The sequence below is a fragment of the Rhineura floridana genome, chromosome 18 (assembly GCF_030035675.1).
Source record: "Rhineura floridana isolate rRhiFlo1 chromosome 18, rRhiFlo1.hap2, whole genome shotgun sequence".
In the NCBI taxonomy this organism is placed as follows: domain Eukaryota; kingdom Metazoa; phylum Chordata; class Lepidosauria; order Squamata; family Rhineuridae; genus Rhineura; species Rhineura floridana.
Window position 1 is genome coordinate 30294294 of NC_084497.1, and position 23945 is coordinate 30318238.

Genomic DNA, 23945 nt, shown 5'->3' on the forward strand with positions numbered 1-23945 from the left:
AGAGCCAACAAGGGCAGCCTTCAGGACTGGCATGCTGTAGTAACTTGAATCTGGGGTCCCCGTTCACGCGGCCACTGGGCAAGTCATTCTCTTTCAGCCTCAATGCCACACCCACCCCGACTTTGCAGTCAGGGATGACAAGGCTGACCCTCATCTCCATTCAGCCTCCATCTCCTCTTCTCCAGTCAACCCGCCTCCCCATTTAAACTCTCCAGATCCACATCCCAGCCACAGATGCAGCAGTGTCAGATACTAAGAGGCTGCTTGGGCTCTGTTGGAGGGGGTGGGGAGCAGGAAACGATGTTCACAGGCTGCCCAACATCATGCTCTTTGGTGAGCTTTCAGGATTCTCTAGGAGCTGGCAGTACTGGGGAGAAATACCAGAGAACAAATAATGTTGTGAGTGCAGGCAGGGGGGTTAGACTGGATGACCTCCAGGGTCTCTTTCACCGAGAAGGGGGGGTGTCATTCTGTGATTGGGATTTGGACAGGAGATTACTTTAGGCCCAACAACTATCTCCTTTTGTTAGGCAAACATGAGACAATAAGTTGCCATGGGAACTAAGTAGATGGCCAGTTGCTTCTTGGGGCAGAACCATCTGAGGGAGTAGGCAGGAGGAGAGGCTTTTGGCCTCTGTGAGCCAAGAGCATCTGGGGGGCTGGGTGCAGTGGGCTTTGGCTGCCTTTTGGAGTATTTAAGCTGTGTGCCTCTACCTTGGCTCAGCTTGTAATTATTTGTAAATAAACCAAATATTGCAAAGTGACAATAAGCCACCAGTCCTCTCCTTCCAAAAGGAACCAAACCTGGGTGAACACGGCTCTTCTGCAACCTCTTTCCACTCAGAGCAACATGGGGGTGCAGGACAACATAAACATGCCAAGTTAGTTTTTTCCCCTCCTTTCCCTTGGAAATAATCCCACCTTCCACCCAGAAGGAGCAAGCGATGGATGACTTCTATATGCCCGCCTCTTTCTGCAAAAAGATGTCTCTTAAAGTCTGCCAGTCAAACAGCAGCATTAGAGGGAAAGAGGGATACATGCAAGTGAGGCATTAAAACTGCAATGGTTCCAGTCTCCCATATCTGCGCTTCCTTCCCTTTTCTCTTAAAGCAGGGGTGGGGAACTGCAGACTTGAGGGCCAAATGTGGCCCTCCACGCCTCTCCATCTGGCCCTTGGGACTCTGCTCAGGCCACAGCTTAAGAACCTAAAAAGAGTCCCACAGCTGGATCAGGCCAACGGGGGCCCGTCCAGTCCAGCCTCCTGTCCTCACGGTGGCCGGCCAGATGTCCCCAAGCAGGACCTGAGAGCAGCCGCAGCCGCAGCCGCAGCCCCCTTCCCCACTTGAGATTCCCAGAAACTGGCCTTCAGGGGCATTTGCTGTCTCCCGCTGCGGAGGGCAAGAATAGGCATCAGGGTTGGGAGCCACTCCACAAACGTGGCTGTTTTAAAGATGTTTTTAGTGTTTGCCCGCTTGCCACCCTGGGCTCCTTTGGGGAGGAGGGGCAGGATGTAAATGTAATTAATTAATTAATTAACCTCTTTTAAAGCCACCCCTCTCTGGCCCAGGTTCACGCCGTCCTTGTGTGATTTTGCCCTGCTGGAACACGTCTTTGAACTCTCATCATGCTTCTTGCTTGCCGGGGTGGGGTGGGAAGAGATTCCTCCCTTGAACCCAGAGCGCCGCTGCCAGTCAGTGTCAGCAGCACTGGGCTAGATGGGCCAGTGCTCTGGCTCAGTCTAAGGCAGCTTCCTCAGTTTCCAACCTGGAGCCCTCCAGATGTTTCAGGCTGCCGCTCCCATCAGTGCCAGCATCATACGGCTTTGCAGGCTGGGGCTGGTAGTCCAAAACAGCTGGGTGGGGGTGGGGGAGGCTACATCAGATTGGGGAACACTTGCATAGGAAAGCACATTCTGCACACAAAAGGTGTGATTCAGCCAACAGGAAAAAGGTTTAAATGCTACTGATACCAACCAGGAGGGTTAAGTAAGCCTGGCTGCTGGGTCAGGCCAGTGGTGGCCCGCCTAGTCCAGCATCCTGTTCCCACAGTGGCCAACCAGGTGCCCCAAAGGGGCGTCTACAAGCAGGACCTGAGGGGCAAGACAGCATTCTCCACACCTCTGGTCCCAGCAACTGGTGTCACTCAGAGGCCTGCTGTCTCTGACCGTGGAAGAACAGTGCCCTTGTGGCTGGCAGCGTCCCTCACCTTTCCCTCATCCATTGGTCTAAACCTCTTTCCAAGCCACCTCTGTACCTCTTCCCCATTGAAGTTGGTGGGCCTTATGCTGTTGCTCTGCTGTCCTGGGAGGGAGGCAGAGAGGGATCCCCTGGAGAAATGACGTTTCAGGAGCAGAGTTGGAAAGGCTCTCGGGGCAGGCTTGGTCTCCGGCTGTGTTGTTACGGATGGATTGAACCAGAGCGATCTAATCCTGCTCTGTGTGAAAACACCCTCAGCCTACCCAGAAGCTGCAGGCACTGGGGTCTGAGTCTTCCTTCCTGTGGGCCTCACCTCACCTGTCCTGCCCATGTATGATATTTCTGCACGTGCTCTCCATGACCTTCCCTTCCCTTCCCTCTGGCCCTTGCAATCATGGGGATGCAAGACCTTCTGTGCTCCCGCCTGCCTCTCTGGTTGGTGAAACGGGGCTCCCTGCCGGCTCTCCATGCGAGCAGACGCCCTCCAGCCCAAGCTGAGTCAGGCAGCCGCAGCCACCACTGACCCACTGTGTCAAATGCTGACATAGCTTAGCTGCTCCGCAAGAGTGCTTGACAAAAACAAACTCCAGACCAGGAAACGCCCCCCCTGCTGAAACCGGGTTAAAGGAGATGGGGAGGAAGAGGAGGCCTTGCTTTTTATCCTTGCAGCCTAAATCTTGCTGAGTTTGTCTCCAAAACAATGCCTCATGGAGACTCCAAGAGGAGGAGAGGGCTGCCCCCTGGGCTGCCAGTCATGGGGGCTGTATATTCAGTCCAGGATCTGACGCAGTCTGCCTCTGAAGCCCATTGACTGGAAACCACAGGAAGGACCTGCAGGAAGCTCTCGCTGTAGCTCATGGCAGAGCCCCCACTTTGCATGCAGAAGGTCCCAGGTTCAATCCCCAATGGCAGTGTCTCCAGGAAGGGGTAGGAAAAGGTGCCCTGCCTGAAACCCCAGACAGCTGCTGCCAGTCAGTGTAGCCAGTGCTGAGCAAGATGGACCAGTGCTGTGACTGGATTCAAGGCAGCTCCCCGGGTCCCTGTACTGCTCAAAACATCGTGCGGAGTCACAGCCCTGTGTTCTACTCTGGGGTTTCTGAGGCTGCCTTGTGGTGGCACATATTTGCCAAGATTCATTACCAGGTCGGCCAATGACTCGGAGCACTCTGTGTCTGAACTGCACTCAGGGGTTGCGACATCCGCCTCGCCCCTTGCAAGGCGGCCCAGCTGGAGCAAATGCTGTCCCAGAAACTCCCTACGGCTTGGAGAGGAAGGTGAGTGTGGTGTAGTGGTTAAGGTGTTGGACTACAACCTGGGAGACCAGGGTTTGAATCCCCACACAGCCCTGAAGCTCACGGGGTGACCAGTCACTGCCTCTCAGCCTCAGAGGAAGGCAATGGTAAAACTACCTCTGAATGCCCCTTACCATGAAAACCCTATTCATGGGGTCCCCATAAGTCAGGATCGACTTGGAGGCAGGCCATCTGTTCATTAGAGAGGAAAGTGGAGGGGCAGAGGGGAGGGTCTCCAGGTAGCTGCAAGGATGGTTCAAGGCCAGGGCATGCCGGGAGCAAGAGGCTGCGCTCCTGCCACTGGCCTGCCCTCCCTGTCCCCTCTCCCTTGCGATGCCAGGCGGCTCTCTGGGGCAGTGGGAAGGGTTTCTTCATTTTGCCCCTCTTGAAGGCACTGCTAGCGGGGAGAGTGTTGCTGCTGGGCTCACTCCTGCCTTCGGGCTCCCCCTTCACGGGGCCACTGTGGGACCAGGAGCTGGCCCGGATGGGCCCCTTTGGCCCGGCCCAGATGCAGCCAGGCTCTTCTCGCGGTCTGACGGGGCTTTCCCGCCGAGGCTCGGCACGGCTGCTCCCCAGGCCGACTACTCGTGGCCTCCAGTATCAGAGGCAGGCTCCCCAGAAGTTTCTGGCTGGGCTTGGTCCGGCTCTGCCTGCAGCCGGGTCTGTTCCCCAGAGCGGCTCGCTCGCTGCCTCCCGCTCCGTCTCGGGCAGGGCAGGGCAGGCGTGCGGGAGCTTGCCGGGCAAAGGGGGTGGGCTCGCAGGCGGGAATGTCCTCGCCCCCCAAGGAGCCGGAGGGAGAGCGAGAGGAGGATCGGTCGGCGGAGGTAGGAGCTCCCGCGCCCTTCTGCGGCTCCCCTTGCGGCGCCTCGGGCGGCAGGGACGGAAAGCCCCCCGATCCTCCAGGTGGGGGGGAAGGAGGGGACCCGGGGCGGGGGCGGGCGGGGAGCAGCAGCAGCCCTCGCCGCCTCCTCGTCCTCCTCCGTCCATCCATCCGAGGTGGAGGCGGCCTCCTTTTGTTCGAGGCGGGAAGCTCAAAGGCGGTGCCCGTGGAGGGGAAAAGGGGGCAGGAGAAAGGAAAGACTTTTGGGGGTGCTGAGAGAGCGAGCGAGCGAGCGAGCGGCTCCCGGGGGGCCTTCTCGGTGGCGGGCTCTGCCTCCCGCCTCCCCGCGGCGGGGACTGGGGTGATGTCAGCCGGGGGCCGCTGACCCGGCCCGCCGCTGGCGCACACGCCCGGCACACGCCTCTCTCCGCTCGGCAGGTAAGAGCCCCAATGGGCGCCGCCTCCTGCTCTCGGGTCCGGGCAGGTGAGTGTCCTTGCGCCCTCGGCGGGGCTGGCCCGGCGCAGCCTCCCCTCTCCTCCTCCGCTGGGCGCCACGAGAGCCGCGCAGGGCCGGGGGGCGCCAGGGGGCGCCAGGGGGTGTGGCCTGTGATCCCTCGGGGAGGGGGCCGCTGGGCAGCCGCTCCGCCCGCCCCAAAGGAGCTGGCTGGGCTGGGCTGGGGCGAGGGGGCGGGAGGTGCGCTCGGGGGGCTGAGGGGGCGTGTCTCCTCCGGGGCAGAGGAGGGTTTCCCCAACGAAAGCCTCCCCCCCATGCAAAGCCCAGCTGTTTCTGCTCGCGGCCTGGCTGGCTCCCACCGCCCCGTTTTCTCGGGCTCCCGTGCCTGGTTAGGGCCCCGATGCTCCTCCACTCCTCACCCGACCTTGCGTGTGTGTGCGCCCGGTATTTTTGCTGGTCGTTACTGCTAAGGGGAGGGCGTGGGCAGGCTGTTTAAGGAAGGCGCGGGCGGGCGGGCGGGCGGCTTCAGCACTTTCGCACTTCGCAGATAAAGTAACCTTCATTGTCGTCCCGCTCAGGCGTTGTGCCTCTGTGCGTGCCTGGCGGGGAAGGCTGAACGTCTGTGGCCTCTTTCCTAAAAGGAGGCGCCCTCGTCCTTCCAAGTAATGTGGGATGGCGCAGAGGGGCCTTCTCTCTGCATCGGAGGGGGTCGCGGCTGTCCCGTGGATGTATTTGGGGGCCCTCCTGGAAATGGGGCGCGCCCCCCGCTCCTAAGGAAGGCTGGCTATTGGCCAGGGCGTAGGTGCGATCTTAGCCCCCTCCTCCAGAAAAGCCCCAACTTTGCATTCTCCGGAAGGAGGAGGATGTTGCTCTGAACGTGTGTGCATTTATTATCAATTGTGGTTCTTTGTTGTGTTCATATCCCACTCTTCCTCTAAAGAGAAATGTATGCCTCGCTTTACAGCCAAGATGGTACAGTATTTTTAATCGGAAGCCAAACTGGCAGTATATAGTTAGCCACTGGAGAGGAAGCCTGTCCTGTTCTGGGGCCCCTGAGAAGAAGAGAATGGGTGGCTATCTCCTCCAGGAAAAGCTGTGGGCAGGCTGCAAGCCTTTCGCCTTGAGGGGTGCTGCTTGGGCCCGGGAGAGGGAAGGAAAAGTCGGAGGCATCCCGGTTAATCTTCCTCGGGGCGCCCAGGGTACCCGGTCAGAGGCATGGCTTGGTCTCCCAGTTTAATTAAAAGGCCACTCTCCACTGTTTGAGTAAGGGCAGGGGAAGTATTTCACTGCATTGGCAGCCTGTCCCTCCCCGCCCCTTGCACCCCAGATTTTGCACAACCCAGCAACATGAGGGGTGAGAGATGAGCATGCACCTAGCTATGCGCAAATGTGGCAGAATCTTTCTGTCTCTCTTTTGACCTTTGAACCTTACATGCCAACTCATACGTTTCTCCTGGTATCTTAAGAATTCCTCCATGATCACAAGGGAGGAAGCACATGAGTGCTGTGACCACAAAGAGTGAGTGAGTTAGAGGGGCAGGAGCAAAAAGGGTCCAGCGTCCGTCCGCAGACACAGCCCGAGACCTGCAGGGCGTTGAGGGTCTGATTGGCAGGATGAGGAGCAGGGGAGAGACTCCGCCTGAGGTAGGGCTGCCCTTTGCCTCCTTCCTTATCGCTTCCTCCCCTTTCCTTGTGGGATGATGCAAAGCTGTGGCTCAGAGCAGACGCATCCGGATTGGGCTGTGGAAATCCCTGGAGCTGGCTCTGCTTGGTGCCTCTTGCTGCAACGCTCCCTGCTCTGTTCGTTCTTGTCCTGCAGAGAAGCAGCCATTCTTTTCCTTCCTTGCTTCTGAAGACTTTTTGAGGAGAAAGGTGTGTTTAGGCAGGGTGGGAAGGAGGATTTGTGCACGTGGGAGCCCAAGGGAAAAGGCTTCTTCTTTTGCAGTGGTTGTTCTTGTGGTGCTAATTGTGTGTTTTTTCTCCTTAAAATTTTGCAAAGTGCTTTCCAAGTGTTCGGGTGGGGGAGTTTGCTGTAAGGCAGCTTATTATAAGGATGTGATTCTGCAATTGCGGAAGCTAGCATTTTGAGGCTCTCAGCCGTCACATTTTTAAAAGGCCAGCTTCTGTTCCTCTAAGCTGTGTAGATGAAATGTGCTGCTTTCTGGGCAACGCCTGGTGAAGCTGGAGAACAGAAGCATATGTGAGGGGTGGCACTTTGCCTCCTTTGCCACAAGCCACGGAAGGCAATTATGCACATTTGCTGTAATGTGCGCTCTGTCTACAGGCCACTGAATTAAGCTCATCTTGAAACATCATTCAGGGAAACATGGCAGAAGGCATTAATTCCTTTCACCGTAATGAAGCTGTTGATATTTTACAGATGGAAAAGGTGAGGCCGGTGACTTGAATGAGCCTTTCCCCCCATGACGTTTCCTCTGTCTTGCTCATTTGAACCCCCATGCAGGTGGCAGGATTGTGAATTATACGGCCCATTCCAATTTCCTCTTCTCTTTTTTTAACCCCTTCCCACTCCTCCAGGTGAAAATGCTGTCAGACAAGGTGGAGAAGCGGATTGCTTCATCCATCTTCATCACCCTCACACCCCCCAGGAGGGATCACATGGTCAGGAGCGAAACAACACCACAGAAGGCTCCATTTCTGCACAGTAACAACCTTCCGAAGGAGGATTTGACATCTGCTGCTCTCTCCCCACCCCAGACATCTTCTGGACCCATTACAGGGAGCAGAGGACACTGCTCGGGAACAACCAACATTCCCAACGGAGGTGAGGGGGGTGGAGAGCACAGGGAAGGGACACCCTAGTCTGATCTGGGCACAGGAGGAGCAGAGAGAGGGAGAGTGGGAGGACAGCTGGGCTCAACCCTTGCTCAGGGCCTTAATTTTGGCCAAGGGTCAACCCTAGAACCCATCTCTAGGTCCAGAAGTGTGACTCAATTAAAATATAATTTTAATTGATTAAAATATAAGGGCTGCAGCTCAGTGGCAGAGCCCCTGCTTTGCATGCAGAAGGTCCCCAGTTCAATCCCTGACAGCATCTCTAGGTAGGGCTGGGAAAAGAGTTCCTGCCTGAGATCCTGGAGAGCTGCTGCCAGTCAGTGTGGACCATATTGGGCTAGATGGACCCAGTTGTGCTTCCTGTGTCCCTATGAACATCTGCCCAGTGCTTTAGACTTGCCAGCAGCAGGCCTGAATTGCACCGAGAGTGTGGTGTGCTTTCAGTTCTGGGGAGCAGTCCCTGCAACATGGGAAGGAGGAGTCATAAGGAACTGGCCTCCTCAGTTTGTACAGAGCATATTTCCATGGTGTTCAGTAGTAACCCTTAGCATCTTGCACCATCTGCAGGTGAGGCTTCCAGTGATGTCCTGACATATCTTCCAAGCTGCTTTGAGCTATTGGACCTCATATTTTAGAAATTTACAATTTTTTTAAAAAGTCAGTTAAACCATGTTTCTAACCCCTTAACGCAGCTACTGTTCCTTGTCTGTTTCAGGTTGTTCTGCCTCGGTACCTCCATCCATCCTGCCCTGTAATCCAACGCACCCTGAGCTGGACAGTTTCCTTCCTCCTCCTCCTCCACCACCACCGTATTCTCACCACTTCTCAGTGGAGACTCTTGGTCCTGATCTCCAGAAAAGAACAGCAGTGTTATCCTCTCAGGTAATCTTCTCTCTTCCAAAGCGCCTTTCCAGACAGTCACCTTATGATGCAATAAGTGTGCAGTTGGTTCTCTCGTGGGATGGGTCCACATGGACTCCTTTTATCTGGAATCGGTGTAATTTGTTCACTGTTTTATTATAGAGAATTCAGGGGATGGTTGCATTGCTAAGGCATTGTTTTTCTACAATTAGTTGGAGGTAAAATTAAAACCTACAGACAAATATTTAATGTAAGCCTGTTTTATCCAGTAATACCTTTACTTATGGCCCAAATCTTCTGTAATGTTTCCCCACAAGTAAGTCCAATTTAGCAAAGTCCCTCAGCAACGTTAGTTCCCTGTTCTGCTGTTTTAAAAAAAGAGAGGGAGGTAACTAGTAAAGCTCCTCCCCCCTTGCAAAGGGACAGAAACTGAGGTGATTAAAGAGGGGCTATTGGTGATTTTCCACCCATAACCAATAAGAAGCAATAAAATTATCTGAACCTGTGAAAAGGAAACTTTCAATTAAAGGTACAAGAGCCATTCAAAGGATCAGTAGTGGTTTATGTGCTCATACCTCTCCTGGTACAGCCTCATTTCAAGCTAACCCTCAGAGTCCACTCAGAAATAGTCTGTGCAAGTGCTCAGCCCACTTTTGTCTACTTCTTTCTGCCTTCTAGACTTCTTCAACATTTCCAGCAGAACTGAGGCAACCTAAAATTCTGCCCTCAACCCTCAGTTGGGCTGATGAGCATCAGAGAGAGAGGAAGATGGAGAATGCTGTTTCAAAAGGTGAGAATAAATATACACTGAAATGGAATGTGTGTGTGGAAAATCTGATCCTTTTGGCGCTCCCTACAATTCTTATTTCCAAGTTGATATTCCATAAAGATCCCATTGATAGACTTTGAGAAAGGGACCCACCAGCTCAAGACACACCGTGATTCTTTCTTCCAGATATCTGTGCTTTTTGCCACAAAACCATCTCTCCTTGGGCTCCTACCCTCGAGGCTATGAACAAACAATACCATGCAGACTGTTTCACATGTCGAACATGTCATGGTGCCCTAGCAGGGCAGCGCTACTACCAGAAAGAGGGACGGCCACTGTGTGTCACCTGCTACCAGGTAAATATCTCTGCCTTGCTCACCTCCCTTGCTTTGTGGCTCAAGGTCCACAGGATGTCCAGTTTCATGTTCTGGTCCCAGACTGTTCCCTTCACTGAAGAGCCAATGGGACTCAGTGCCCTGTGCACTGAGTGAGTGTTCTGAGGAGTGCCTCAGAGTATATGCTACCAACCCCTTCAATGAAGATGAGCCCTGTAAGGTCAATCTAACTTCATATCTCTTCTTCCTCCTGGATACATCCTACCTTCCCAGAACACCCTAGAGAAGTGTGGCAAATGCCACGCCTTAATCCTGAACCAAATTGTGAGGGCAATGGGCCACGGATTCCACCCGGAGTGCTTCATCTGTGTGGTGTGCGGCCGGGCCATTGGGGACGAGACGTTTGCCGTTGGTGATGATGAGGCGGTGCATTGCCTTGAGGACTTCTACAGGTACAGCAATAAGAATGAAGCACTACTTGGAAGGTGGATTTGATCTCCTACTCCCCATACCTACAAAGCTGCCATAAGGAGTGCTTTGCATAAAAATGGAACAGTTAAACACAATGCAGCTGTGTCTAAAAACCCTGAAAAAGGCATACCCCCCCCAAGCACACAGAGAGTTTAAGAAGTCTGTGGTATAAGATAAAAATTCTTCCATGAACAAGCCAAGCAAATAACAGCTACAGCCCAAATGTCTGTCTTCTAGGAGGTTTGCTTCCGTATGCGGTGCCTGTGAGAGGCCCATTATCCCAAGCGACGGGAAGGATTCCTACAAGATTGAGTGCATGGGGCAAAACTTCCATGAGGACTGCTACCGGTGTGAAGTAAGTCTGGGGAGGGCTTGGCGCTGGACTGTTTGAGGCCATGCAGTGAAGTGTGCGGGAGGGAGACTGACCTAGATCACACACCAGGTTAGAAGCTGAATGTCATTGGGGCAGTTCTATAAAATGTAAAGTTTTTCAAAATATATACATTAAAAATAAACAAGAAATGACATGAACCAATGCAGAATCAGGGGAAGGGCTGTAGCTGAGCATCTGCTTTGCATGCAGAAGGTCCCAAGTTTAGTTCCTGGCATCTCTGGGCAGGGCTGGGAAAGGCCCCCTGCCTGAAACCCCTGGGAGCTGCTGCCAGTCAGTGTAGACAGTACTGAGGAAGGTGAACCAAAGGTGTGACTCGGCATCAGGCAGCTTCCTGTGTCCTGCTGTCAATTCCACATTTTTGGCCTGTTTGATCAAACATAGACCCTCTTTAAAAAAATACACAGTTTTTCTGCAAACTGCTGTGGGTCCTTTCATCTACCAGGAACCCATTCCAGCTCTGTTCCCCTTGGTTCATTTTGACACCTATACAGTCCACACACACCACTCCCACTGTATTTATAAAAGAAAGGATATTCCATGATGCAACTCTGCCAAATGAATGTGAAAGAGTCATCAGAAAATATTGAAAGAGTTTCACTATAACAACATACTGGACATATAGCAAATGCGCTGGAGTAAAGTTGGGTATAAAGGACTAGTGTGAACCTCTTTAAATGTGTGTCAATATAATTACGAATTATTTTTATGCAGCAGCATGGCAGTGTTTGGGAGCTGTATGGAGCAGGCCAACTCAAATGGCTTTTAAAGTATTGCAGCACTTTCTGGGATCACTAAACACTTTTTCTTTCCTTCATGCTACAGAGATGTCAGGTCTTGCTGTCCCCTGAACCCACGGAAGACGGCTGCTACCCTCTGGGCAGCCGTCTCCTCTGCAAGTCCTGCCACATTCGACACACCAAAGAATCATCCTGCTGAGCAGACGAAGGACAGGCATCTTTCTGGAGGCTGCAGCTCATGCTTTGCAGGAGGTAGCAGGCGGAGTGCCCTCAGCATTTGGATCTCCTGTCTCGCCCCTCCTGTTGTTTCACCTGAGACTTTTTAAAAAATGTCTGTCTGTGTTGGGGCTTAATCCTGGGAGTGGGTGTAATGCAATAGTTGGCAATGAGATTTGTTCAAGCCTAAGGCAGAGCTAAAGGAATCTTCCCTCACATCATTATTTTTGCTCCCAAGAAACTCCCAGCCAGTGGCCATGGCTGACAGCCCACAAGCCAGTACGCTGCTTGTCCTAGTAATGTGACTGAGCCAGGAGGAGGATTGTTGGAGCTCTTTGTCACCAGTAGAGGGCACACATTAAAGGTGGGCCAACTGCCAATTATCCATGGGCAGGATTCCCCCTGTGGGCTGCCAGTTGCTTTCCACTGGTGTAATGTGAGCATCTTTTTCCAAAGAGGGGCAAAGAGAGAGATGTAATGTGTGAAACTCTTTCAGCAAGGCACAGTGTTGGTATGTGGAAAGCTCAGTTGCAGAGAGGCCGATGCATCCAAATTTCCTTACTTTGGGATTAACTCCCTATTTTCTGCCACATTTACGGCTGTATCAATACAGGAGCAAGAGCTCTGTCTTCCCAGAGCAGTGTAAATGGCAGCTGAATCTTGCTAACATCTTTCTTTTCTGGGTAAATGTTCTCATCCCTGCTCTTCAGATCTCTGCTCTTCTGAAGTCCCTTGGGCAGGCTGAGAGTTCGGTTTCTCTTAAATCAGAGTGGTAGATTTAGCTTCACAGTCACAAACATTGCAGGAGAGGTGGGCCTCTGGGGAGAAAAGAGCAGTCAATTGCTGGGTCTTTGAACACCAACCTTCATTCCCAAGTGCCTCCACTGTGCTCATATAGGAGATAAGAGAATATAGGAAGGAGGTGAGGCCTGGAACAAACCAATTTTAGTTGTGCTATGACCTCACAAATGTATTGGCTTCTGGAAGAAAGGCTTATCTCCAGAACCACATCTCAGTGGCAAGGTTCAAAACATCTGAAGTCGTAATGAAGATAAGGCTGCTTTTGAGCAACTACTGAGTATACCCTCCCCCCAACACACACAAGCAAGCAAAGGACTACAGCCAGACCTACACACCTGGGGTCAGGGGTGAAAAAGACCTTTCAGGGTATGAGAATGTCATAACTGAATCTTGACATCTGTTGTTGATTAGTTGCCTTTTCAATGTAAAAATTAAGCATAATCACACATGCCATTATTTGCTTTGAACACCAAACCCCGAAGAACAGTTAATTGTAACTCAAAAGCTTGTATCCATTTTGAGCTGGGTTATTGTCTCATTTTGCCTGATAAAGATTTAAGTGAAGGGGGAAAAAAGATTTAAGTAGTGTGTGTGAGAGCATGTTTAGGCACTCTGCCATTAATTAATCAATTCATGTCTGTCTTATCCACCAGGAGGCAGCACAAGGCAACATTACCTTAACAGCATTTTCTGGCAAAGGCTCTGTATTAGGTAGGCCCAAAGGGATCTTTCCTCCCTTTTTTCATACTATGCCCTCCTCAGATTGAAGCTGCCATGTTATTAAAAAAATGGTTTTTCAGACATTATTTAAAATAAAAATGTGTAATTGCTTCAAGCAGTTGTTTAAACATACTGAAACAATGGGGGGGGGGTATGGGACCATCAGCCTTGTACCACCATCACTCGGGAATTCTCAGGGGAAGGAAACAGTGTAGTTTTGAAAGCTCCAGTCTGCCATCTTGTTCAAAATGGCATCCAACTGAATCAAAACCTTGATTGTGGGAACCATCAAGCAAAATTTGGTTATGGTATCTTAGTAAGTGTCCAAACACATATTTTATCTCCTATACACTTTCCCAAATATATAGTAGGTAAAATGAGATCCCAGACTGATCAGGTAATGTTTCCTTTTTGCTTTATTACAACGGCCATAACATTATGCCCTTGATTAAGTACCGCTTCTAAGAGCTGAAATTACATTGTGTATGTTATCTCTGGAGTATAATTACTCTGTAAAATAGTCCAGTTTTTCTGTCATCCCACCCCATAATTACAGGTGTGGACTAAGGGAGACATTTCCCTGTTTCTTACCAAAAAGAAATATAGTGATTATCCGGGAGAATAAGCTGGCCTTGGATGAAGACAACAAGCGTGTGTGTAATTATTTCTCTGTGCTATGCTAGGTTTTCAATGTACACAGACAATGCTGTGAAAAAGCTGTAAGGGCTTGACGCTGCAAGTTACACGAGGAGCTGTTAAAGGTTTCTGAAAATAGACACGCAGGTCAGTCCTCGCCAGCCGAGTTTTGAGAATTGAGACTATATCGTTCAAATCACTTTTCTTCCCAAATATACCATTAACAACTCAATGTTAATCCACTGCATCACTTCCCTGAACGTTAGTGACCTGCATTTCCAGCTTCTAATTTTTTTTGCTAGTGGATAGTAATTCTCAGTTCCCTTCATGTAATAATTTAAGAAGATGCTACAGAAGCCCTCAGGCGGAATTGGACCAAGGTGTTTTGCCAGCCCAATTAGCACAATCTGAGAGGCATCCTTTGCCACTTAATTGGCGCTCCCCCAAAATATGGCTGTCCTTGGCAAGCACCTTCAGGTGTTTGTGTAAACTGGCCCAGATCTGTTTTGGGAAAAGCAGATAAAAGACTATTCTAGGCGGCCATTCTGTGGAAATTGTGGATGTGCGTGGCAAGCATCAGTACACTGAGTCGGTCCTGGGTCTCTTAAAAACTGCCTTCTGCACGTGCCTTGACATGTTTGGTACATGTGAAACATAAATACTGATTTCCTTAGCACTGCATCAGATCATGTGTAGCAGATTCCTATATGTGTTTACTTGTAAGTCCCACTATGTTCAATGGGGTTAGTGAGTTCAAGCATGCAGCATTTGAGACTGAGCGCCAGTTGGGATCCAGTGAACACTGGGAGTTATCTACTCATGATTTTAAAAATAGTTTGTTCACTTTTTATTTTTTTGGTAAAGACAGAATTGTGCGTCTGAACAAATTCCAGCCAGACTTGGCTTTTCAAAAACATTCAGGTTGAGGTGGTAGTGGTGGAAGAAAATAGTTTTATAGTTTGTTGTGAACTGATTTTATCTTTATTGTATCTGTTGACCTTGATCAGCACCACTTAGTCACAACTGTAATTAAGAGGTATAAAAATAATCAAAATAAATAGTCGAAATTAAGCATGCTGAGGTCTGGGTGAGGAGAATGAACCTAGTAAGATGTATTTTTAAAAATGCATGGTGTAATTATGCCAGCATCACTCAGAAAATAAAAATTGCTACTGAAGGGGCTATTATGATCATTAGCCACCAGTTTCCCAACTCTGTATTTAATAATTTAGCCCATGAACATTCTCGGGTGCCCATCTCATTTTATCTCACTGAGGTGGCAAAATGCCAGATTGTCCACAAAGACAAATGAGGATAACTGTTTTGTCAGGTTTTAATTTGTGGGGGGTGAGGAGGACCATGCGGTCACCTGCAGGCTGACACTCACATGGGTAGGTTATTTTTACCCAAAAAAAGATGGGCACAACGGAGGGGAGCTGAATTCCCTCCACCAAATACTTTTCTCTCTCCCCATTTTGGGCACTTTTCTCTCAGTCTGGCCCACTTCTGATTGGAACATTGAACTGGGAGACAAGTGCCTTAAGTAACAAGAGCTGGTGTGTGTGAAAGAGGTTTTAATAATTATTTTTATTAGTTGCTTTTGTCAGAAAGGTGAACTCAAAGCAGCGTATAGAAACAAACATTAAAAACGTGTAAAAACAACCTACAATGTGCCAATAATATATATATGTAAAAGAGCGGATCCAACTCAACTGCATCCCACTAAAAGACAAGCAGAAATTTAAGGTCCAAAAGTCTGCATGAATAAGAATGTTTTTGCCTTGTGCTAAAAACAGATAGTGACAGTGGCAGGTGTGCCTCAGATACAGCAGGTTTCATGTCCTTCATGTCTGCAAAAGTGATTAAACAAACATGGCTGCCTCTGTGTTAAAGGAACAGTGATTTACCTCACAGAACACACATTAATTTGCATTTGAGGAAGTGTTTTGAGGCTTGGGAAACACAGCGAGTTCTGCCACAAGGAAGGCAGCCTTATAAATCATTCAAAGCAATAAATATTGAGGTGTGTGGTGGAACTGGTTTGTGAATGAAGGTGAGCGGCCTTGTGAAGCATCTGTTTCTAAGGCAGTAAGTGTGTGTTACCAAACTCATTTCTACCACACACAGTGTCACACCTCTTCATCCTCAGAGGCCAATTTTATCTGCATGTTATGGGCTGTATGCAACTGAGGCCTACTCAGAGTAGACCCATTGAAATTAACAAACTTTAGTGATGTCTATCAACTTCTGCGGGTCTATTCTACACTGACTAGCATTAAAAAACACCCAATATTTTATACTTTAAAAAAAATCTGATAACTTCCCTGTCACTTTGTAAAAAGGTGGGCTATAAATTCATATAATACAATGTAATTAATATAATAGGCTGCGGCAAGAATACTGCTATTGTTGAGGTTTTAGCTTGCTGCATGCACACACAAATGCAGTCTGCGGCACCCAGATTATTAAGAATTGTTCAATATGTTATTTTTTGTCTTCCCCTCAAAATGGGATACATGGAATTTGCCTCCCAGTAGTGATTAGCACCACATACAGAGAAGCCCCAGCTCAGATGGGATGCAAAATGAGGTGCTTTGTTCGTCACCACTGAAGCAGGCTTAGAATATGTTTAGAAATGGAGGGCAGTGTTAGGGCAACTCCCATCAGCCTCTCCACCCAGCATCTCCAATGGTCATAGATGTTGGGAGCTGTGAATCGGACATCTGGATGGCCACAGGTGTTCCCCATGCTTACATTAGAAGAACACAGAGTTGTTGGAGGTACCTAGGGCAGTAAAGGCAAGTGATGGCCTAGTTCAGGGATGGTAACCTGTGGCCCTCCAAGTGTTGTTGGACCCCAACCAACATGAACAGGAATGATGGGAAATGGTGTCCAACAACATCTGGAGAGCCATGGATGTTCCCCATCCCTGTGCTGGGGCTTTCTCCACTGCACCCCCCTCCCCCATGGAAAGCCTAATAAGCAAGGTGCATCAGGCCCAGCTCGAAGCTCACCTCTGCCATGAACTCACCACCTCAGTGGCCTTATGGATCCCCTCTGCACCTTCAACATAGCGAGATCAATGCTGTATTTTGTTGCCTAATTTTAATTTTAAATTGCTTTGAGTGTACCATAGATAATGAGAAGCATCACCATCATCTCCCTTGCAGCGTAGTGGTAATATGTGAAGTAGGAAAAGTGGCTTTGAGTCTTTAATATCAGCTTCTTTTTCAGAAACTAGCTGGCAAAATCTTTCCGGGACTGCAGAGCTACTTGTATCACTGTTGTCTGCAAATCAAACTTCTTTGAAAGGGGCAGGAGCAGGTGCTGGTGAAGAACCCAACACCTTGAAATGTTTTGAATGCTCAAGAAATCACAGTGGGAACGCTGGGCATTATTGTGATTATCACTGCTCCCTAAAACTGGGATCCAGGATAGCTTGCATGAAGATAAAGAACAATATGCCACACAGAGGACTTGCTTCTGCTTAGGCATGGTTAGGATGGTGGTGTAAGGGCTGTATGGAACCAAGTTCTACAAGGCGTTGTCTCCAACTAAGCTTTACTCAGAGTGCCCCACTGAAATTAACAGACCTAAGTTAGCCATAGCCGTTCATTTCAATGGGGCTACTCTTGAGTAGACGTTCACTGGATACAACCCACATGGGATAAGAGATTTCGCGTGTTTTCACAAGGGTGCCCGCGTGTTCATGAGAGGCGCGTGTGGAGAAGAAAAGTAAGAGCGCCCCCATTTTCCCCTCAGTGGCCGCTCGCTGGTACTGCAACAGCCGCGCACACACACAGGAAGCGGTTGGCGGGCTTCCCGCGCGCGTCGCTCTCGCCATAAAATGGCCGCCCAGCGAGGATACAAAATGGCGCCCGAGGAAGGGACAAAGAGCGAAAGAAAGAAAAACGGGGGAGGGGGCTTTTGGGAGGAAGAAGCGAGACCGAGCGGGGCTTGTTTGTTTTTTAACGCCCAAAACCGGGGGAGGGAAGACGCTTCCCTCTTTTCCACCTATTTTAAATAGAAGGGTCATTGCCTCAGTTTGAAATTACAGCAATGGGCTTGAAATATTAATTCACTCAACCTCTCAGAAAAGCCACATTCCCCCCTTTTAATCAATAATGTATACGCGTGTAATTCAATGACGTCCCCCGCCAAACATACCTATAAGCATCTAGAATGGGGGGGAGAGAAGTTCTCCTTTGTCCCACGCTTTCATGAAAACCTCCATTTATTTGAAATCGGGTTCCCCCCAATGTTATTACTGGTCACAGCACAGAAATGTTTAATTTTATTGGCTCCTTTCCTCCCCTTCTCAGCTGCGTTTACTTACAGTACATGCATTTCTTCACTGTACCTCCCCCCCTTTCCAGATACTTTATGGGACAATGTATCTCTTTAAAATGTTTTGATTCTAAAACATACACACACTACACTTCAGTCTTTCTCTCTGCGGCGGGGCTGTAATTGCTTCCCACGTCCTCCCCCCGGAATAAAAGGCCTTGTTCATTCTGTACCCCCCGCGCGCCCCTTACTCTTCGCATCTCCGCTGGACACAATTTCACTCTTTGGTCTTTGCACAAAAATGCCTTTTGTTGCGCTAGCACGAGATCTTCCCAGGATTTCTTAGTAAGTCACATCTAAAATGATCAGACGATTTTCTGCACCAACACCCCTCGCACTAATGTAGCCTTTTTTCGGCCCAAACAACATGCCAATTCTTTTTTTCCTGACACAATTTGCTAAAAGCCACAAAATAAGCTGCCTTTAAGAGTATAAGCTGAAACTCTTCATTGTTCTTTATTTAGGCCCATCTACACACGGATCTTTCCCCACCCACGTTTCCAGCGCCTGTGAATTCCAGCTCGTAAAACAGACACAAACACACCCTTAAAACAAAAAGCTTTCTAAGAACATTGTATCTTTTTAGCTCACACAGATACGCTCGTTTGCTTGCATATTACCTTTGCATTGCTTCATTCGTATTTAACTATAATATATCCTAAAAGCAGAAGACAAAGGGGGGGGGAGAAAAAAAACACCACAAAAATATCAAAAAGACAAACACAACCCATGTGATTAAAAAAAGAATAATAATCCAGATATGATTTGGCCTTTAATTATCTTTCAGGTTTAATCCACTGAAGTGCAGGTTTGTCCTAAGGAAAGAGACATACTTTATTTTAAAAAATTAAAAAAGGAGGGAAACCATTCCCTTGAATTGCAAACGGAATGCAATATATTCCACAGCAAAGGCGCGGTCTCCCTCCCCCTTCCTCGTTGCAAGAGCATCCTCTTAAATCCACCGCGCTAGTGCGCCCAGCAGCCCCCAAGGTGGTGTGTGCTTTGTTTTGCTTTTGCTTAAATTCTTATTTAATATAGACGAGCCAGCCAGTCCGCCCGGGGGGGGCTGCTGAGCCCATGAACAGAGCGAGCGAGAGAGGAGGGCACCCCAGCACGCGCGCCTTGCTTGAGCCTTTCTCCTCTGAGCATGAAAGGAGGCTGCGTCTTCTCTCTCCTCCCCGGATTAGCAGCCTTATTCCAGACGTTTCTAAGGAAGGGAGTGCTGCTCACAACCATGGCTGCTGCCACCCCCCGCACCGCCCGCCGCCGCCGCCTCTTGCTCGTTCGCTCGCTCGCTCTCTTTCTTTGCAAGCGCTCTGCCTTGCCCTTTTTGGCCTGGCTGGGGGAGGGAAGAGGATAGAGAAAGAAGGGGCGAAGGTGTGGGGAGGGATTCAGCCACTGCAGAGGCCCCCTTTGCCGCATTGTGGAGGAGGCGTGGTTGGCTGCAGGGCTGGGAAAAGGAAAGAGTGTGCGTGGTGGTGGTGGTGGGTTGGTTTTTAAAAAAAATTATGCTCGCAGGCCCAGGAGTAAGGAGACAGGAAGAGAAGGGGGGGGGAGAACTCCGGCCTCTATTTCCTCGAGCCCACCCATGTATCAAGCTGCTCTTTCCAAGTATATATATATTGAGGACCTTCCCCCCAACTTTCCCAAACTGCAAAGCTCAACTGGATTTTAATTTTTTTTAATCGACAGGCTGCTGGAGATACAGGGTTTTTCTTTTTTAAAAAACGTTGCTGTTATGGTCTACTGAGCATGATGATCTGGGATTTATTTGCAGCGGGACTCAGAACTCCACTTGCCAGAAAAAAGGGGGTGAAGAGAGAAAGAAGAGGCAAAGTGTATTTGGGAAGTGGGGGACACACTTTGTCCCACATGTTAGGTTTCTGATAGAGGAAAAACAGTGCATTTCACGTTAATGAGTCCTTAAACATACTTTTATCTGAAGAAAGTCCTATTTGATTTTGATAAGAGTTAACTTAAGTTAGCATGGTTAGGATTGCAGCCTTACTTAAATTCCAGTTTACAATTCACTTATCATTTACATGTGAAATGTGCCTTCAGATATGTTTAGAGGGCTATCTGCAATGGGGGGTAGGTGGAAGGAGCAATTTTTTGGCATGCCTAGTGGGGCTGAGGCCTCCCCATCTGTTTTCAAGCAGGTTGTGTAAAGTTAGACAATAACGCTGCTGATTAGGTACGCAGTGCATTATCTTGTGACTGAATAGATAGGCTTCTCAAATCAGGGATGTAGGAGAAAGAGTGCTTGAAGATGGGGAGCACTGGTTTTACAGAGACTTCAGTCTCTGGGTTTGTTTTTTTTAATATAGGAATTATGCTGTGGCAAAAGCCTTAAGGTCAGGTTGCCAGCTTTTCTTTTGGCCTCTGTAACTGTGCCTCTTGAAGACCAGCTCATGCATACATACATGGCTGTGGTGGCTAGGGCAGTGGTTGCCTACCCAGGAGACCCAGCTTCAAATCCCCACTCGCCGAGTGACCTTGTTGGCTGGTCCCTCTCTCATCCTAACCCACCCTTCAGGATTATCATAAGGATAAAAAGTAGAGAAAGCAATAAACAGTATTATTCATTATAATACACAAATAGCAGTTGACAGTGTTTATCTCCATGCCTGCCAATTTCTACAGGTCTATATTTATGTGGGTCACTGATTCATAGGGTCGCCATAAGTTGTAATCGACTTGAAAGCACATAACAACAATATATATGTGGGGCACAGCAGCAAGAGTTGTTGTAGCCCCATAGTTCAGCACCCCTCTGCTACTTATAATAATAATAATAATAATAATAATAATAATAATAATAATAATAAAATTTTATTTATGAGTCGCCTATCTGGCCGAATTAACGGCCACTCTAGGCAACGTACATTACACAATAAAATACTTCCAAGCATATGAGATCCAGACTGTTTCTCCTGAATTCAGCTCCTAGGCAAATGTTTTCCAGTCCCCACTCTTGGTGAATGAGACTTTGAAAACACATTCCTGGCAGCTTTGGACAAAGAGCCCTTAATGTGTTTGCAATTGACCAGCAGGTGAGATCCTTGCCTAAGCTCCAAAACAAAGCCCCAGAGGGGTGAGCCAGATTTATGGCAAGGTATTTTGTGCTTTGTTTATCTAAAGTGTGTATTCTTCCTATGATTTTCAAAGCATCAAAAGGGTTTTTTAAACAAAAAAGCCTAATTTACACTTCTCAGCCTCTACCGTTTTGAATTAATTTTAAGAAGTTCTTAAGCACAGTATTGCCTTTGGAAGCATGGACTTCAGAATTCTTCAAATATGTTTTGTTTTTGAGTGTTGGGAGAAGAAATGAAGGGTCTGACTTACATACAACTGATATGGCTTTAACATATGTGGCTATGGGATTATTCTGTTTCCTGAGCAGTGGGAACTTCAGGACAAACTTTGTGAGAATGTTGGCCTTACCCCTTCTGCATCCAGTGGTGGTGGGTTATGAAAGTTCATACCACAAAATTCAATTAGTTTTATTAGCTGTCACTGCAATTTTCTGCCTGCTTCCTAAGGCAATTTTCTTCCAGAGGGGAAAAAGAGCAAGTGCAGTAATTCTTGCATAGCATTTCTGAAAGCCAAAATATTTCCACATCTGAAACAATGGGAAAGAGCCTTGTGGAAATCAGTCCTAAATTCCACAGGTTCAGAAATCCCACTTAAATGTGCACACTGTGGCCAGCATTAAAAACTCCAATCCTCAGGGTTTTTTTAAAAGAGCTGTTATACTTTTACCACCTGTACATGTTGTCAAAAGTTGTCTCAAATAAAGGAATTGGGTAACCCCATCGATGTGGATTAATGTAGGAATGGCTACTTCTTGACCTCTCCTTCATGTTCAGTACAGCTGCAATATAGAAGGAGTGGAGCTTTAATCGTCTGTTTCTCATCATTGACAGCTCCGCTCCAGAAAGGCCTTTAGTGTCTCCCTCTTTGTTGTGGCTTTGTGAAGACCCACCACTGGCCATGCTTTCAAGAATAGCTGTTCCTCCTTTTGCAGTCTTTCTGGCCTTCCTTCACAATCTGCTGCTGATACTGAGTCTGTAATTTGATCAGAAGAATCTTTCTGTCCTAGTAATGGAAACACACTTTGCACATTCTCAGAGGCAGTTTATTAGCACGGTAATAAGTAAATTTTCTGTGCATCTGTTAATTTAATAATAATTGACTTCACATAGTATATTTTCTATTTAAACTTTATTGATTTTCTCTCTTTGAAAAAATAGTTGTTTCTTTGTTCAGAATACAGACCTAATTAAAAAAAGAATTACAAATATTGAACAAGTATATATGCTTTCCAGAGGGGTCGTTGTGTTCCCTTCAGCTCCAACAAAAACAGCAAAGAATCTTGTGGTCCTTTAAGGACTAGCAAGGTTATTATGGCATAATAATATGCATTATTATTCAGCATGCAGAACCAAGATCCTCAGAAAGTGCATGCCCTATACATTCTAGATTTCCATTTGTCAAAGCTAATGGCATAACACTGAGAGTCTCTCCCTTGATACTAGGCTATTTTGTAGCTATTGGGTATTTGTTTTGTTCTTTTTAGCTTGTGAGCATCTATGATGAGACATGCTAAAAGAAAAGGTCTTTGAATTAAAGTCAAGGGATAGAAATGGACAGAACAAATTCTTGCAGTCTTACCTCTATAGATTTCCGTTGCCTTTTCTCAGGGGAATGACCTTCTGCTTTTAACTTTGTTTGGTTCTTTTATTGTTTGTTTGTTTTTGTTTCTTGATTTATTGTAGTTATTGTATTTATACATTGTGCTTGTTTTATCTTTTGTACACCGCCCAGAGAGCCTCCGGGCTTAGGGCGGTATATAAATTAAATTAATTAAATAAATAATAAATAAACTCTCAGAGTCTAGAGATGGAATCTCCTCACTTAGAAAATGGACTTGGGGGGCTAATTGGCAAGGTGTAATTGCCTGAGTGAGGGAACCCCCCCCAAGAAATTCCTATCCCAATGGCTCAAACATTATGAGCTTTAAAAAAAAACACAAGAATGTTTGAATTAGGACAACCAAGCTGATCAGGAAATTTCACCTAATTCTCAAGGTATTGCTAATCCCAAATTACTGGAACTGAACACCAGAAGAGGAGATGGATTCTCTTACTGTTCTTCTTGTTAGCTGATACTACGTAAAAACAAAACAACCCTTTGTGAGATGGGAGGACTCCAGTGAATGAGAGGCAGCTCACACAAATTTGTGCTAAAATGCCAGGACAGGAGACTTCCAGTCCTCTCCTGCCCAAAAGGCATTTTACACAGCAATCATTTCATGTGTGTTGTGCTTTCCCAGCGGTGTCTAAACGGCTGCCTTTGTGGAAAACCTCCCACACGGATTTTCCCCACCAAATAATCCCTCTGTGTTGCAAAGGATATTCTCGGGACTGGAAGGGGGTCATGGTTCTACAAGAACTGAGAGCAAAATCTTGAATTGATTAATACTGCAGTCTTACGCATATTTACTCAGAAGTTGCATTGTTTCAGTGGGGCTTAACTCCCAAGAGATTGCATTTAGGATTGCAGCCTAAATTTCTTTGGGATTTACTTCTGAGTAGATGTGTATAGAGTAGTGCTGTTACTTCCAGAAAGTTGCATATAAGAAAAATAGTTCTAACAAAAAATAGAAAACCTTATTTGTTTTGAGATTCTGTGTGTCACAACATTCTCTGTTCTTCATAAAAGCCTCTCTTATGCACGTGGATGTCTACAGTTTTTATAAGTTATATTCTTTTTATTATTATTATTAAAACACATATATAAAATCTGCAGGCTTTTTCAGTCAATCAAAATGTTTCACAATCCATTTTTCTAACTGATGAAGGCCCTAGTTATATTATTTTTCTCCTACCTAGAGAAGAATAAGAACTTAATAATAGTGTGTAAATCTGGGGAAACAAAACAACTGTGTGAAATAAGAATGTGTTTATTTTGGGCTAACACCAACATGGGTTAAATTTCAATAAGGCTTTTAAGTGGAGATTCTTATCCTGGTCTGTATAGATGTTTTATGCCACTTTTATTGTTAATCACTTTGGGATGTTTCATGGGAAGGAAAATAA

At 47.6% G+C, this 23945-nt stretch overlaps 1 protein-coding gene across 16 annotated transcripts; it reads left to right on the forward strand.

Annotated features, from left to right (window-relative positions):
* The first annotated feature begins 3331 nt into the window (after positions 1-3331).
* On the forward strand, positions 3332-13510 carry FBLIM1 (filamin binding LIM protein 1). 16 transcript variants are annotated; one of them, XM_061601223.1, is made up of 9 exons: positions 3834-4311; positions 6470-6633; positions 7300-7546; positions 8273-8439; positions 9097-9208; positions 9374-9543; positions 9796-9974; positions 10231-10348; positions 11210-13510. In XM_061601223.1, exons 1-9 carry the CDS (start codon positions 3972-3974, stop codon positions 11321-11323), a joined length of 1611 nt encoding a protein of 536 aa, XP_061457207.1. In that variant the 5' UTR covers positions 3834-3971; the 3' UTR covers positions 11324-13510. The 16 variants fall into 16 exon arrangements, with proteins under 16 accessions (XP_061457211.1, XP_061457207.1, XP_061457220.1 ...); XM_061601234.1 differs by lacking the exon at positions 6470-6633 and adding an exon at positions 7046-7150 and having other exon boundaries at positions 4227-4311; XM_061601233.1 differs by lacking the exons at positions 3834-4311; positions 6470-6633 and adding exons at positions 4474-4745; positions 7046-7150.
* The last annotated feature ends 10435 nt before the right edge of the window (positions 13511-23945 follow it).

Coding starts and splice junctions, on each gene's coding strand:
- FBLIM1 (XM_061601223.1), top strand. CDS start 3,972: ATGGGCCCCTTTGGCCCGGCCCAGATGCAGCCAGGCTCTTCTCGCGGT. Junction 7,547..8,272: donor AACCAACATTCCCAACGGAG/GTGAGGGGGGTG, acceptor TGTCTGTTTCAG/GTTGTTCTGCCTCGGTACCT. Junction 9,544..9,795: donor TGTGTGTCACCTGCTACCAG/GTAAATATCTCT, acceptor CTACCTTCCCAG/AACACCCTAGAGAAGTGTGG.